Below are 15124 nucleotides of genomic sequence, written 5' to 3'. Positions count from 1 at the left end.
TGGTTACTTTAGGTATCAGCCGGAAACAAGGTAAAGAACCACTTCACCCTCTTTATGGGTTGATAAGGGCATTACTGAGCACTGGAACACACTGAGGGACTGAAATATGTTGAACTATGCTGGTTCCCAAGACAGGACTTCTAGACACGATGTCAGCATATATTGATCCGGACAGCCAATGATCCATCTTTGTTTAGGCGGTTATGGTGTTGAATGTAATGGCGTGTAATTCGTCTGCATGGTTAAGGGGCTGGTCATTAGAAGAGGGCTTTGTCTGCAGCCAGCACATCCCCCTGACTCGGCTCTCTCATAATCCCTTATCGATTAGAGTGATTGGTTATCCATTGAGGTGTCAGGGCCATTGGCAGACCATTTTCCCCTTGTAGTTAAATGAAAAGTCACTAGGAAAGGTCGATTTCCAGGGGCACCTTTGTGCCTCTGATCTCGATACAGGTAATTGATGGTCCGTTTCTTGATCACTGTGATTGACAATCTGCTTCTTATGTTTCCGCTTCTAGCCCCGGTTCTAAGTGTGGTGGCCCACCGGATCCGGGAGGCCTCTAGTGCTGGTTCCACGTTCGAGATGAGCTGTCATGTGACGGGCCAGAACCTGCAGAACCCCGGCTACTCGGTTCTGGTACGGACGGAGGAGAGGTCCGGCGTGGCATCCCGCAAGGTTCTGTCTCTGAATGCCGACTCGGTTCTGCAACTGGAGGAATGGACAGAACCAGGCCGGGTGGACAGCGTGGCCCTGGAGAAGACAGGTCGGCTGGAGTACCGGTTCCGTCTGTACGGGGCCCAGCTGAGCGACCGCGGGTCCTACTACTGCGAAGTCGCCGCCTGGACACGGGAGCAAGGAGGTTCTGGTGCCCCTGGAGGGGAGTGGAACAGGGTGGTCAGCGCCGAGTCCAACAAGATTGAGATCACCTTTGAGGACACAGGTACTGTCAGTCGGTCCTGCTCTCTGATCTGATCTCTAAAAGCTCTTAACTACTGCTTCTCCCTGCTGTCAGAGGAAGGATGTGTGTGTGTGTTTGTTTGTGTGGTTATGTAGGTATATGTGTGTGGGGGAGAGAGAGATGAGTTCAGGTTAGAAGTTCACGTGTGTGTGTGTGTGTGTGTGTGTGGTGTGTGTGTGTGTGTGTGTGTGTGTGTGTGTGTGTGTGTGTGTGTGTGTGGGAATGTGTGTGTCTGTGTGTGTGTGTGTGTGCTCGTACTAAGGAAGAGATGTCTGAACAGAGGGGTTTTGTGTTTGTACAGTTCTGTGTGAATTTGGCCCAGACACACAGACAGTAATTTCTGAATGTGAAGCCCTATAGACTCTCATGGCTTAATTCCAAACACTCTCTCATGGCTTAAGCCTTCCTCCTTCCCTTTACCCCTCTCCCCCTATTCTCTGTTCATCCCTCTCTCCCCACTGGATGACTGGCCCAGTAAAGTAGATCCCTTGGGGCAGATTCCTTGTGTTCACCATGGTCACTGTGCTGACTGTGGTCCTTCTCCAGTGGGCCAGGGCCTCTGTGTGTGTGTGTGTGTGTGTGTGTGTGTGTGTGTGTGTGTGTGTGTGTGTGTGTGTGTGTGTGTGTGTGTGTCCTTCTCCAGTGGGCCAGGGCCTGTGTGTGTGTGTGTGTGTGTGTGTGTGAGTGTGTGTGTGAGTGTGTGTGTGTGTCTGTGTCCTTCTCCAGTGGGCCAGGGCCTGTGTGTGTGGTGGGGGGAGGAGAGGAGAGGTGCTGGGTGGTGAAGCTGTTAATCTTTGGGTAGAGGGGATAGGAGAGGAGGGTGAGTGCTTTTATGCGTTTTCTTTGCTGGGGGTGTCCGCTTTTTGTTTGTGCTTGTCTCTCTGTTGGGGGGTGTTATATGGGCCCCCCACTCTACCACAAGAGGGTCTTCAGGATGTTCCAGCCTGCCAATTAGAGCTTAATCTGTGAGCGCACAGAGCCTGGATGAACGCCTCGCAGTCCCCAAAGAGATAGCAAGAACACGGGAAGAACAGAGGGCGGTGAGAGAGGTGAAAGAGTGAAAGACATGGAGAGAGAAAGGGATGGATAGAGGGAGAGAGAGTATTTCAAAAAGAGGGAGGGGGAAAGAGATGGAGAGGGAAAGAGTGAAAGAGATGGAGTCGAAGATGTAGATTCCCAAGGTTGGACCAACCCTGAGGATTCCCACCACTAGAGCTATGGAAGTCCCCTCGTCATGGGGACACACAGCTGACACTGTTTGTACGTTTGTATGGCCACCAGGGCCTCAGAGCTCAAGTGGCCTGGGAAGAAGAGAGGCTGGCCAGAGAGAGAGAGGGGAGAGAAAGGGGGGAAAGAGAGAAGAGAAAGGGGGGAGAGAGAGAGAAGATAAAGGGGGGGAGAGAGAGAGTAAAGGCATGAGTGGATTGAGATAAAGAGAGTAGGTTGAGTGAGAGAATACCATGACTCTAAATCTTTCTTTTATGTGTGTGTGTGTGTGTGTGTGTTCTCACAGGTCCGGTGTTTAATGTGACTATTCATTCAGACAAGCACCGAGTGTCTCCAGGAGAGACGGCCAAACTCCAATGCATCATTTCTGTCCAAGGGGCTTCTCCTAACAGAGGCAAGTACACACACACACACACACACACACACACACACACACACACACACACACACACACACTTTCACTCCCTCGTTCTGTCTCTCTCTCTCTCTCTCTCTCTCTCTCTCTCTCTCTCTCTCTTACTCACTCTCACTCTCACTCACATACGCAGATATTCAGTCAAACGCACATTCACAGTCAGACGTACGCATGCACAGGACCTTCCACACATACGTCCATCCACACTCTCTTTTTCTCTCTCTCTCTCTCTCTCTCTTTCTCTCTCTCTCTTTTTCTCACTCCTTTCTCTCTCTGTCTCTTTCTCTCACAAACACACAAACTACACTCTACGCTCAGTACATACTCACAATGACACATACACACACTTGCACTTACAAGCTACTCAGCCATGAAGCGCATACAGCCCTACAGTGGCGTTATAACTGTTAAAAACTGTCCTACAGTTGTTATCAGTGGTGGATAACCCCATAACAAATGTACTCCGTATCTTACTCAAAGATGATCTGCTGTTGTGCAGTAAGACACAAGCACTTTAGATATTCCTTCAAGGACATTGTGTTATATAAAGGATTAATGAAGTAGGCCATTGGATTAGTATGTTCGTTTGGAGGTGAAGACGCCTACTCATAGAGAATATTTAGCCAACAAACCTAATGAGAATTTTCCCTAATGGGAACGTGTTCATTTTGAATGTCTATAAATGATTCATGATTCACACTTCTCCTTCTTCCGCGGGGAGCCATCCCTACCCTAGATGGTCAACAGTCTTGTAGCGTCGTTCGCTGACTCACTGAAGCAACTCTCCTCTGGATGTAAACTCTCCTCTTCTCTGCCGAAGTCCTCAAACGACCAAGCAAGCCAGCCTGACGAAAACACAATCAGTTATGTTAATGCACGGCCTCGTCCGCTCTTGTTTTCATTTCCTTATCACACTTCCCGGGGCTCGGAGCGGCGGGCGTGTAGTCTGCAGACGGCCTACGGTCTTTTTTGTCCTTATCGTACGCAGCCGTAGCAAGCTCTTGTCTCGACTTTCGCGGAAGTTTGGCTAGGCGGCTACACCTTTCCTTGATTATGCAGCGCGTGGCAGAGTCCTCTTGTGACGTCATGCCATATCAGTTCACGCTTTGTTTCCATGGTGACATTTTGTCCACCCCTCTCATCTTCTGATTAATCTCATGGCTCCTCGGTCCAGGCCTAACATGGGTGTGATTTCCTTTGTGAGTCGATGGCCATTGTGTGTGTGTGCTTTGATTGTGAGGAGGGGACGGTAAACAGGGGCGGGCCAGTTACGGTGACTCCATGCATGGGTCCTGTGCTGATGGCTGTTAACACCTCTTGCTGCCGGTGGTGATGGCTAATGGAATGGCGGCTGCCTGTGGACGTGCACACAGAGTCGTGGCCAAGGAACAGCTGCTGGAATGAGACTTCAGCTGACCTGTGTTTTTGGCTGTTTCTGATTCGGTGGTGAAGTTGTGGGTTTAGAAAAGGATTCATGACGCACATTAACACACACACACACACACACACACACACACACACACACACACACAGACATATGCATGCACATGGACACACATTCCTTTACGGAGGCACGCACACACGCAGGCATACACACACACAAGCACATGGCCACACACATTCTATCTCTTTTCTCACGCACACACACACACATACGTACTAACACTTTCACACACATTCTCACATACCTACATCCCACGCACACACAGACTCAAATTAACAGACACACACATAGACACACATGAACACACACACACACACCACATTATTACTCTGGAATGTGGAGCTCTCACTCATAAAGTGAATGTGTGTTTAAGAAGTGCTTCAGCTCCCCAACCTCCTCTCTCCGTCTGATCCCACTGGCCACATATGCCTTGAGCTGATAAGACAGAAGTGTGTGTGTGTGTGTGTGTGTGTGTGTGTGTGTGTGTGTGTGTGTGTGTTCACTCTGGCCTGACTTGTTTGCCAATGCCTCACCTTCAAAGAGAAGGACATGCTTCAGATTTACTCAAGTTTTACTTTCCGTTCCATTCCATTCTATTCTATTCTACTGAGTTTATGTAGTTTGGTTATGGAGTTCAGGTCTTCATGGTCTGTTGACTGCTGCCATTCAGGGTGACAGTGATTGACAATCATTTACAGGACTGAGTTTGTCTGTTGGGTAAACAGTCTGCTCAGCTCTCAGTGGTTTATTTATCTTTTCTGTTGGGCTAGGGCATGTGGAGGAGGTGCTGCTGGGTTAGGAGGTGATGCTGGGTTACAGCATGTGGAGGAGGTGCTGTTGGGTTGTGGCATGTGGAGGAGCAGCTGCTGGGTTACAGCATGTGGAGGAGGTGCTGTTGGGTTGGGGCATGTGGAGGAGGTGCTGTTGGGTTAGGAGGTGCTGCTGGGTTAGGGCATGTGGATGAAGTGCTGTTGGGTTAGGGCGTGTGGAGAAGGTGCTGCTAGGTTACAGTGTGTGGAGGAGGTGCTGCTGGGTTACAGTGTGTGGAGGAGGTGCTGCTGGGTTACAGTGTGTGGAGGAGGTGCTGTTGGGTTAGGGCTTGTGGAGGAGGCGCTGCTTGTGTTGGAAGCACCTGTGTGTTCTAACCGGCTGTAACATGACAATCGGGGGGGGGGGCATTGTTCTGTGTGTGTGTCTCTGTGTATCTTTCTGTGAGTTACTGAGCCATACTCACTGGTGTGGTTAAGCATCGAAACAAGTCCATGCCGGAGCTTTTTGAACATTAATAGAGGTGTGTGCGTGTTTTCGTGTGTGTGTGTGTGTGTGTCACTAATCATACTCACTGGTGTGGTTGAGTATTGAGTAACACCTGACTCTGCAGGGGCAGTGTTCCACTCCACCTCAAGTCTGAATCTGTAGCCTCAAGCTCCACTGGTTGGCCAACCGGAGTCCATAATGGTGCTTTTTGAACATTAACACTGGTGTGTGCGTGTGTGTGTGTCACTACTCATACTCACCGGTGTGGTTGAGCATTGAGTAACACCAGACTCTGTCTCAAGTCTGAATCTGTTGCCTGAGGCTCCACTGGTTGGCCAACCGAAGTCCATGCTTGCGCTTTTTGAGCATTAACAGTGGTGTTTGAGTGTGTCAATATGGGAGAGAGGTAGTGTGTGTGTGTGTGTGTGTGTGTGTGTGTGTGTGTGTGTGTGTGTGTGTGTGTGTGTGTGTGTGTGTGTGTGTGTGTGTGTGTGTGTGTGTGTGTGTGTGTGTGTGTGTGTGTGTGTGTGTGTGCTGCACATGAACTTATGCATGTAAGAATGTAAGTATGTGTGTATTTGGACATGCGTGTGTGAGAGAGTGAGTGTATGTGTATAGGATGAGGTCCTGTTTAGTCATGCTGAATGCCTAAAAGCTCTCTTTATGATGCAAGTTGTAAAATTCTAATGCAATCCTGCCCCATCTCCCCAACCGATCAGTAGAGTGTTCCTTTTTTGCTTTTTTCATGTTCACGTTGAGCCGTGACTCACAAAGCTGTGATGAATTTCAGCCACATAATTCATTCCCATGCTGAAACTATGTTTGTTAGGTAAAAATTTACCCTAGTTACTTCAGGACTCCAGAGCTGCATATCAGTACATTTATTCTACAAACAACAACAACAATGTTAACCTAATATAAAAGTCACACTGCCCTCAGATGGGAAAGATCTCTGTTTGCTAAGCTTACATCTGTGTTCATGTGCCTTCATTGGCAGAGCAAGGTGCCAGTAGCATCAAGGGCGTGTGCTTGGTTTCCATTGAATGGGCACTGATAAAAATGCTAAAAATAAGCTAACGGTTGCTTTGGGTAAATGTTTGAATGTACTGAAGGTAATAGTAAAAGCCACACCCAGGGAATCACTCTATGAGAAGTTACAAAATGGATACATCTTTCATAACTACATGGGCATGCAATGGTTACGCATGATTCTCCTTGATAAAACAGTCCACACTGTATATGAACCCTGCCCAGGGTGGCCTAGTTGCGGTTCCGAATTCGAGGGGCGGGAGGACTCTCAAGTGCAAAGTGTGTGTGTGTGTGTGTGTGTGTGTGTGTGTGTGTGTGTGTGTGTGTGTGTGTGTGTGTGTGTGTGTGTGTGTGTGTGTGTGTGTGTGTGTGTGTGTGTGTTAGAGCGTGAGTGTGTGTGTGAGAGTGTGAAAGACTCTTTTTAATCCGCATGCTCAGGTTCGTAGAAAGCATCCGCTTCCCGCAGACTGCTGGGACCCCCAACCCTTTGATGCTGTCGCCGTGGCAACAACGCCTTGTTTTTTTCCTGCACTCCCCCCTTCAGCCCATTAGCTTACTGAAGCTCCGCGCACGGAGAGGATCTATCTGACCGCTTTTTCCGGGAAAACAGACTACTAAGGAAAAAAATGCTGATAAAGACCCTTGTGTGAAATGGTTTGTTTGTGAGGACATTTGAAAAAAAAAAAAAAAAAAACATTTCTAATAATCTATAATTCATAGCTGTTGTCAGCCATGTTTTGTAGGAAGTGTGTGTGTGTGTTGCCGTTATCCTTTTGGTGTGAAGAAAAACCCTTTATAATGTTCGCCTCGTCTCTCTTGCTTGGTTTTCCCTGGGCCGTGAGAACAGTGCAGAGCCTGCCGTGGTCGTGGCAAGACGCCAGTGACACCCTGCAGCCGTGTCAACTCCTTTGCCACAAAGTGGTTTATGATTATCCGTAACGGACTGGACATGGACTCCTCAGTCCTGTATGAAACAGGAGAGAATGGTTCTTAGTTCCCTCCCTCGCAGTCCTTTCAGTTCCCAGCCTGTCGGACCTCATCTCCTGCTGTGGGGGCTGAGTTGGCCCAAATTAGTCCCGGCCTGGCCGCGGTCCGCTCGTCCCTTCCCCTTGGCTGTGAAAACACACACATATGTAGGGCCCAGATCTATGATCCGACACACACGTAGGGCCCAGAGCCAGGTCCTTACTCCTAAATGGGCCCCTGTGTCCATCTTACTCCTAAATGGGCCCCTGGTGTCCATCTTACTCCTAAATGGGCCCCTCCTAAATGGGCCCCTCGTGTCCACTGGATACTGAAATAGAAGCTGTCTGCAAGAATATATATTTCAGCGCTGAGTAGGGATTTCTGCTTCTGCTGTTTGGATGGTTTTCAAGTTTTTTGTGTGTGTGTGTGTGTGTGTGTGTGTGTGTTTCTGTGTGTGTGTGTGTCTGTCGGTCTCTGCGGTTGGGTTGGTGTGTGTTTGTCCGTCCTGTGGGTGAGGTTGGTGTGTGTGTGTGTGTGTGTGTGTGTGTGTGTGTGTTTATCTTTTTGCAGGTTGGTTGGAGTTTGTGTGTGTGTGTCTGTGCAAGCAAGTGTGTGTGTAAAAGGTGTGTAAATGCCTTAGTGATCCTTACAGGCTTGGCTGGTGTAGAGGGAGAGATGAGTCCTCACCCTGTCTGTTGAGCAGGTACTTAGTGCAGGTAAAAAGGCCTGATCTATTCATGCTTATTGAACTGGGCTGACCTGCATCGGGGTGCCTCTGACTATTCTTCTTGGAGCGTTGGTGTGTGTGTGTGTTTGTGTGTGTGTGTTTGTGTGTGTTCATGTCATTTTATTTTGTATGTCTTTGTAGATTAATTTATACAGGTTTATATGTGTTTTTCAGAACATATTTTACCTGTTTATGTGCATGTGGCCAAATTTGTATGTGAGAGATTTTGGTGCAGTTCAGAGAGAGTGTGTGTGTGGTGTGTGCATAGGTGTGGCTGGGGTGAACTGTGGCGTTTTTGTGTTTGCTGTCAGGTTAGAGTTTGCCTCTGGCTCTTCCTTTAGATTCCTGTCATTCTGAAGCAGAACTGTGTACGTGCTGCAGCCTGTCTCTCTCTCTCTCTCTCTCTCTCTCTCTCTCTCTCTCTCTCTCTCTCTCTCTCTCTCTCTCTCTCTCCTCTCCTCCATGTGACTACACCTCTACAGCCTGTCGGCATGGCAGGCCCAGGGCACACCCCTGCCTGCGTGCCTTTGTAGTCATGGAAAGTTCTAGAAGAATGTCTTTGTGTGTTTGTTGTTTACGAAACACATGTAATGGCTTATTAACTGCTGTAATGATATCACACAACGGAACGGGAGTCTCCTGTGTGTCATCGCATTACTGTTTATAATGTCATAGCATTTAGATATGTTAACATAATATTTCTCTCTCTCTCTCTCTCTCTCTCTCTTCCTATTTTCTTCTCATTATTTCTCCCTATTCACTATCTGCTCTGATCTTTCTCTATTTTACTCATTCTCTCTCTTTCATCTGTATCACCCCCCATCTCTCCCTCCCTCTCTTCCTCCCTCTCTTCCTCCCTCTCTCTCTTCTCCTCCTCCTCTTCCCTTCCTCCCTCCCTCTCACAGGTGACGTGTCGTTTGAGGTGCAGTGGTTCCAGTCTCCTGTCCACGCTCTGGAGAATGGCGGGGCGGAGCCTCTGCTCAGCATGGACCGCTGGGGCGTAGTCAGGAAGAGCGCGTCTGCGACGGGGGCCAATCAGAGCACAGACTGCAGCCTGGAGCGCAGCGACGCGCACACCTTCACGCTGAGCGTGCACGGCACGCGGGATGGCGACGCCGGCGAGTACCACTGCGTGGCCACACCCTGGCTGCTAGCACCCGCATCCGGCTCATGGAGCGAAGGACGCCAGCTCACCTCGCCGCCCATCTACCTCTCCATCAGGCTGGCATGTGAGTCAGGCCTCGTGTGTGTGTGTGTGATTGTGTATGGGTGCTTTTGTGTGTGTGCGTGTGCGTGTTCTGAACAGAGAGACTAAGAGAGTATGCAATATTATCTGATCTACTGTGTGAGTGTGTGTGTAGTGTGTGTGTGTGTGTGTGTGTGTGTGTGTGTGTGCTTGTGTGTGTGTTCTGAAGAGAGAGAGAGAGTCATAGAGTATGAACATGAAGTGTCCTAGATCTAGTATCTACAGTATGTAGATGTTTGTTTTGAAGATATGCATGAAAGACCATGTTAAGTGAATGTGTGTATGTGTCACTACTATCTGATCTATTGTGTGTGTGTGTGTGTGTGTGTGTGTGTGTGTGTGTGTGTGTGTGTGTGTGTGTGTGTGTCTCTCTCTCTAACTAGTGTTGCCCGTGTATGTCTCAAAGTAGTATTCCGTTTGTCAGTGTCCAATTCATATCTCGTGTGTGTTTGTGTGTGTGTGTCAAACTGGTATTGCATGTGTGTGTGTGTCTAACTAGTAGTGTGTGTGTGTGTGTTTGCATTTGTGTCTCTTACTCATATTTCCTGTGTGTGTGTGTGTGTGTGTTTCAGTGTGGGAGTCCATGCGTCTGCCTCTGCTGTATGGTGTGGGCTCGTCTCTGGCCGTGGGTCTGCTCTCCATCCTGCTGGGCCTGATCTGCGCACACTGCTGCTGCCGCAACTCCCAGTACACGCCGCGCTCCAGCAACAAGCTCATGGACATGGAGATGGATTGACTAACCGCCCCGCCCTTCCCCCCGCTCCGGCGCGCCCTTCATGGGCGCTCCGCTGACACCACGGGCGGCTTCCCCCCCTTCTCCCCGCTCTCCACAGACTCCTTCCCTTCAATGTGACCCAGAGGCTCCCTCTCGAGGCGTCTGTGACACACACCGGCACACAAACACACACACACATGGATGATGTCCTGGGGGGCAGACCTGGCATGCCGTAAAAGGCCAGGTTATGTGTTTCAGGAAGAAGCTTGTTGCGTAAGACTATGCCTCAAAGAAAGAGGGGGAGAGGAGAACGCAAAGTGTGTGCTTCAGTGTGTGTGTGTGTTTTAAGAGACAGTATATTTTGTATGTATGAGTGTGTGTTGTGTGTTCCTGGAAGAAGCTTATCGTTTAAGACTTCACTTCAAAGGCAAAAGTATTTGTGTATTTGTGTGTGTGTGTGTGTGTGTGTGTTGGTCGGACCACTCTGCTAAGACTGTTGAACCACTGCTGAGTCCGATGATGCACTTTTCTCAGGAGAACCTCACCAGCAGTGGCACAGCGAGTGCACACACACACACACACACACACACACACACACACACACACACACACACACCTACCACCTCTGTGACCGTGGTGTTTTAAGAGTACAGTGGAAGAGGGGAAAGGGGGGGGTGGCTGAGTAAGCTGGCAGACTGGGTGTAGGGGGGTGTTTATAAAATGGAATGGAGTTTCATAAATGACTGTGTGATTTACAGCTGTAGGGGTGGGAGGGCTGCAGTATCTGTAACTGAAGCTGGCTGCCGTGCATCATGTTTGGGGGAAAGCACTTCACCCTATCCTGGAGACCCTGTCTTACCCCAGGAGACTTCTTGGCTGGAAACTCTTGGTGTTGTGTTCCCATGACCATAACCATCCCCACCCGAAAGCAGCACTGCAACCCGCCTCAAAACCGCCCCACCGCACCCCACCCCAACCCAGTTTTCCATATATTTTACCCCAAACTGCCGTACCCCCAGCCCAGGCCTGTCAGGCGGGTGACCCGCAGGGGGGCCTGTCAGACAGAGACATCTCTCCCTCCCAGGGGACGGGGCCCTTCCTCCCAGCCTCCACGGCCTTGCGGTGCCGGGGATTACACAATTACCCCAGAGATGGACTCCAGAGCAGCAGAGATGGATGGCCATAGAGTGACCTCTGACCCTGTCAGAATTGGAGACTAGCCTTGTGTGTGTGTGTGTGTGTGTGTGTGTGTGTGTGTGTGTCTGTGTGTGTGTCTGTGTGTGTGTCTGTGTGTATGTATGCATATATATATATATGTGTGTGTGTGATGTCCAAGGATTTTCAAAAAAGAAGGGAGCAGAGCAATGGCATACTGTGTGTGCGTGTGCGTGCGCGTGCGCGTGCGTGTGTGCACTCCACCGCCCCACACTTGATGTTTAAGCGTGCATCTCAAGCACCCTGACAGTCGGTATCCTTTGTATTGCCTTGGCGACCCTGCAATGTACCCTTCACCATAAACACACAACCACACATACACAACCACACATACACACACAGATGCTCGCTGTAAACACACTCTCTGTCTGTGCCATGAGGTCATCCATACAGAATGTCTTGTGAGTGGAGCCAGCTGTTGGACTTTAAGCCCTAACATCGGGGGGGGGCATCTGTGATGTGGAACCATCCAAGAGTGCCGCCCTGGTGGCAGAAACAAGCACAGCACCTGGGGGAAGACCCCACCCCCCCCCCCCCCACCCCCCACCCCAGTCCGACAGAAGACCGTGTTGAGACTGACCGGACGTGTTTTTAATCTCTATAATGTTTCACTGTTTTACTTGCTGTTTTTAATGGAAGTGTGTGGAGGAGGGAGGGTTGTTTGTTAATGTGAGTTGATTTTTGGATGTTCTGCTTGGTTGTTCATGAGTTCCTCTGTTCACGCTTGCCCCCGCTCTCCATCTCTCAGATCAATAAGGATTTCTTTTTTTTGTAAATGCCAGAGTCACGATCCCACTCTTCCTACAGAAAGGAAGAAAGAAGAAAAACAGATCCAAGAAGCCTTCCAAAAATTGATACCATAATAAAAGTTTTATATGCAAGTTTTTGGTTCTGGCTGTGTGTGTGTTTGTCTCTCTCGCACTCTTTCTCTCCCTCTCTTTCTCTCTGTTTGTGTGTGTGTGTGTGTGTGTGTGTGTGTGTGTGTGTGTGTTTCTCTGTGTGAGTGTGTCTCTCTTTCTGTGTGTGTGTGTGTGTGTGTGTGTGTGTGTGTGTGTGTGTGTGTGTGTCCTGAATCTTTGCCGGTCCTGGGAGAATCGCCCCTGCACAGTCTCTACCTCTAAATTATTGATTCAGATTTTTTGTTTCATATGCAGAACATTGGAAGTGTTTGGAGTATTTCTGTCCAGGCTGATGGCTGAAGTTGTATTTCCCTTTCTTCTCACACGCTCTTCTCATCTCTTTCTTTCTCTCCTCCACCTCACTTGTATTTTTCTCTCTTCCTCTTTTATACTCTTCTCCCCTTTCACACATTTCCTCTCTTCCTTCTTTCTCATGCCTTCTTTCCTTCCCCCCTCCCTCCCTTGATCTCTACCCAGTTCTCTTGTTCTCTTTCTGTGGGTAGCCCAGTGTCCCTCTTGCTGTTTTAGGCTGCCGTGCAGTTCCGTTGTGGTAGAGCTGCTTTCTGCCAAGTCACAGTCGACTTGCCTCCATGGCCAAGGTGGAGTAGGCTGGCTGGGTTGACACGAGAGCACGGAGGGCCTGATGCTGTTTTTAAACAAACCTCTGAACCATTAGAGGTTTCGTTTGTGTGGTTTATTCATCTCTCTATCTCTCTTTCCCCCTCTCGCACTCTCTCTGTACATGTGTCTGTGTGTTTGATCTCTCGCTCTCTGTTTGTATATGTGTTTGTTGATCTCTTTCCGTGTGTGTTTCTGTGTGATATTTGGCAGAAAGCTTAACAGAATTTATCTCCAGCTGCAAATGTGGCATGTGTTTCTATTGGAGAGGAGTTGGAGATGCACTGGTGAGCTCAGTGGGGCCGTAGCTGTGCACCTGTTCTTAATGTCTGAGACATTTTAGGGGTAGGTGGGGTCTCGACCCACAGGTCACACTAAGATCTCCATTACGGACCCTGTGTAGGTTTTGAACTCCATTACCACCTGTTCCCACATTGGCTCAGCACACACACCACCACCACCACGCACACATGCACACATCATACCACCTGCTGCCATACACACACACACACACACACACACACACACACAAACCATATCACCTGCCTCCATGCCTGCACCCACAGTCATGTTGACACGTGCACACAGAAACTTTAAGGTGACTAGATACACAGACAAAATGTAGATACACAGACAAAATGTAGGACAAGTAGTATGTTTGTATTTGACATGTTCCCAATGCTGAGAGATAACCTAAAACTTCGATACAATGTTTAACTGAATAAGCAACATTTGTATTCTGCCTTTTGTCTTGTAAACATCTATACTTTGTTCCACAGCACTGGTTGTTATAATGTATACAGGCTTCCGCTTTTGCTGTATGAAAGATATGTTGAGCACAGTGCAGTTTGTCATCCCAAAGGCACACCTATTTGATCGATATCCAACATAGATTATAGGCCCTTTGCAGGCAACTGTCCTTATCAAAGCAACAGGCATTGTGCAGCTCAAGTCTTTCAAGGTGTTCTCCTTACCAAGTCTGCCTTCACTGCTCTCAACTCAGCCTTTGGGTGAAAGCCAGGCTTTGGATGTTGCATTTGTATGGGCCAGGTTGCTGCTTTTGACAGTGCAATTAAAGAGAGCCCAAACTCTATGGCAACAGCTCATGTGCCGCCCAAATGAAAGAATGCATCCATGTGATCTAATTTCTGGCAATTAAAAGAAAAATGGGAATCCAGGACGTTATCTAAATATGTGAGACAAATTGATCAAATGCTGTGCACTACAATGCAAAGCGGGACACCTGGTAACCCTATCACACAGACACACACACAGACAGACAAAACACCATCGTCACTTTTTTTACACACTTATTGTGATTCTTAGCCTTGTTCTCTTTTAACAGGGCACCGGTTGAAGTATCTTACAGTCTTACAACTTCTTCTCCACACCTTGTTGAGAGTTTGTCTTTTTGCTGGACATAAATGTTTAAATATGTGTGTAGTGTTGTTGCCAGTGGGAGTGAGCCCTGGAGCTGCTCGGTGAAGTATCACATAGAGAAAGGCTAAAGGTCAAGCTAGCAAAGGCCCAGGAAGCTGAAGCTGGACCAGGGCTCTTGTTTTTTCCCAGGCCCAAAATACATCGGGCCAGATCAGATTTCACATTAACAACACACAGCCTGTAACCTGCACAGAAAAATGTTTTAGCACATAATTAAATCTCAAGTATGACTCCCAAACATGATTTGACAGTAAATGTTATGTGGAAGAGAGATCCACATAGCGTGAGAGAGTGTGGGTAATTCATATCTGATGATCTGATTCAATGGCAAATGTTTCCAGCCTTCAGAACTCAACCCTGCCCTCACCATGGCAACCATACAAACAGCTTTTATGATGTTGGTAGAGGATAGGTGCATTGGAAAACTGTAAACCGGGAAGTAGTATTAATGAATGATAAATATAAGGTAATATATAGGTAAATATCCTGGTATAAAACAGTCATTGTGTGAGGGTGTCTATCGTCTGTGTTAATGTCACATTAATGCAATCATGATGTTGTTTCATGAGAGTGGAGGTGGAATGTGTGTGTGTTGAGGGGAATCTCTTCTACAGCTTACAGTAGCTCTTTTCCATTGTTTAAAGTTGCAATATGCAACATTTTTACTTTAAAATAACAGCTTCAGAATCATGTTGGTGGTACACTGACTTGAAATATGGAGAATGGCATCTGAAATTAATCTCACATCAAAAAGTTTGATCAGTCTTCGTCAATATCAAGCCAATAAGCTTTGAAAATGTTGTGCTTGAGCGGAAATTTGTATTTATGACAGTGGTGTAAATGTGCTACTTCAGGGGGAGCTCACCATACCAATTCTCGTGTAATGGTGCTTTTAGTAAACCACCTTCATATTCTGGAAATGGAGATGAACTCTATGAGGGTTCTGTACAGACGTGCCCTGGAGTAA

General features: G+C 48.2%; 1 protein-coding gene across 1 annotated transcript in view; it reads left to right on the top strand.

Annotated features, from left to right (window-relative positions):
* Window positions 1–10519, top strand: part of ptgfrna (prostaglandin F2 receptor inhibitor a) — a 28410-nt gene extending 17891 nt beyond the window's left edge. Inside the window, exons 6-9 of the mRNA XM_080838221.1 lie at window positions 519–941; window positions 2473–2580; window positions 8930–9253; window positions 9843–10519. Of these exons, the coding sequence (XP_080694347.1) occupies window positions 519–941; window positions 2473–2580; window positions 8930–9253; window positions 9843–10006 (1019 nt within the window). The 3' untranslated portion in view covers window positions 10007–10519. The remainder of the gene's footprint in view (window positions 1–518; window positions 942–2472; window positions 2581–8929; window positions 9254–9842) is intronic.
* The last annotated feature ends 4605 nt before the right edge of the window (window positions 10520–15124 follow it).

Source organism: Sprattus sprattus (assembly GCF_963457725.1).
Source record: "Sprattus sprattus genome assembly, chromosome: 5".
NCBI lineage: Eukaryota > Metazoa > Chordata > Actinopteri > Clupeiformes > Clupeidae > Sprattus > Sprattus sprattus.
Note: the sequence above shows the minus strand (reverse complement) of the source record. Positions and strands in the feature narration are given on the sequence as shown.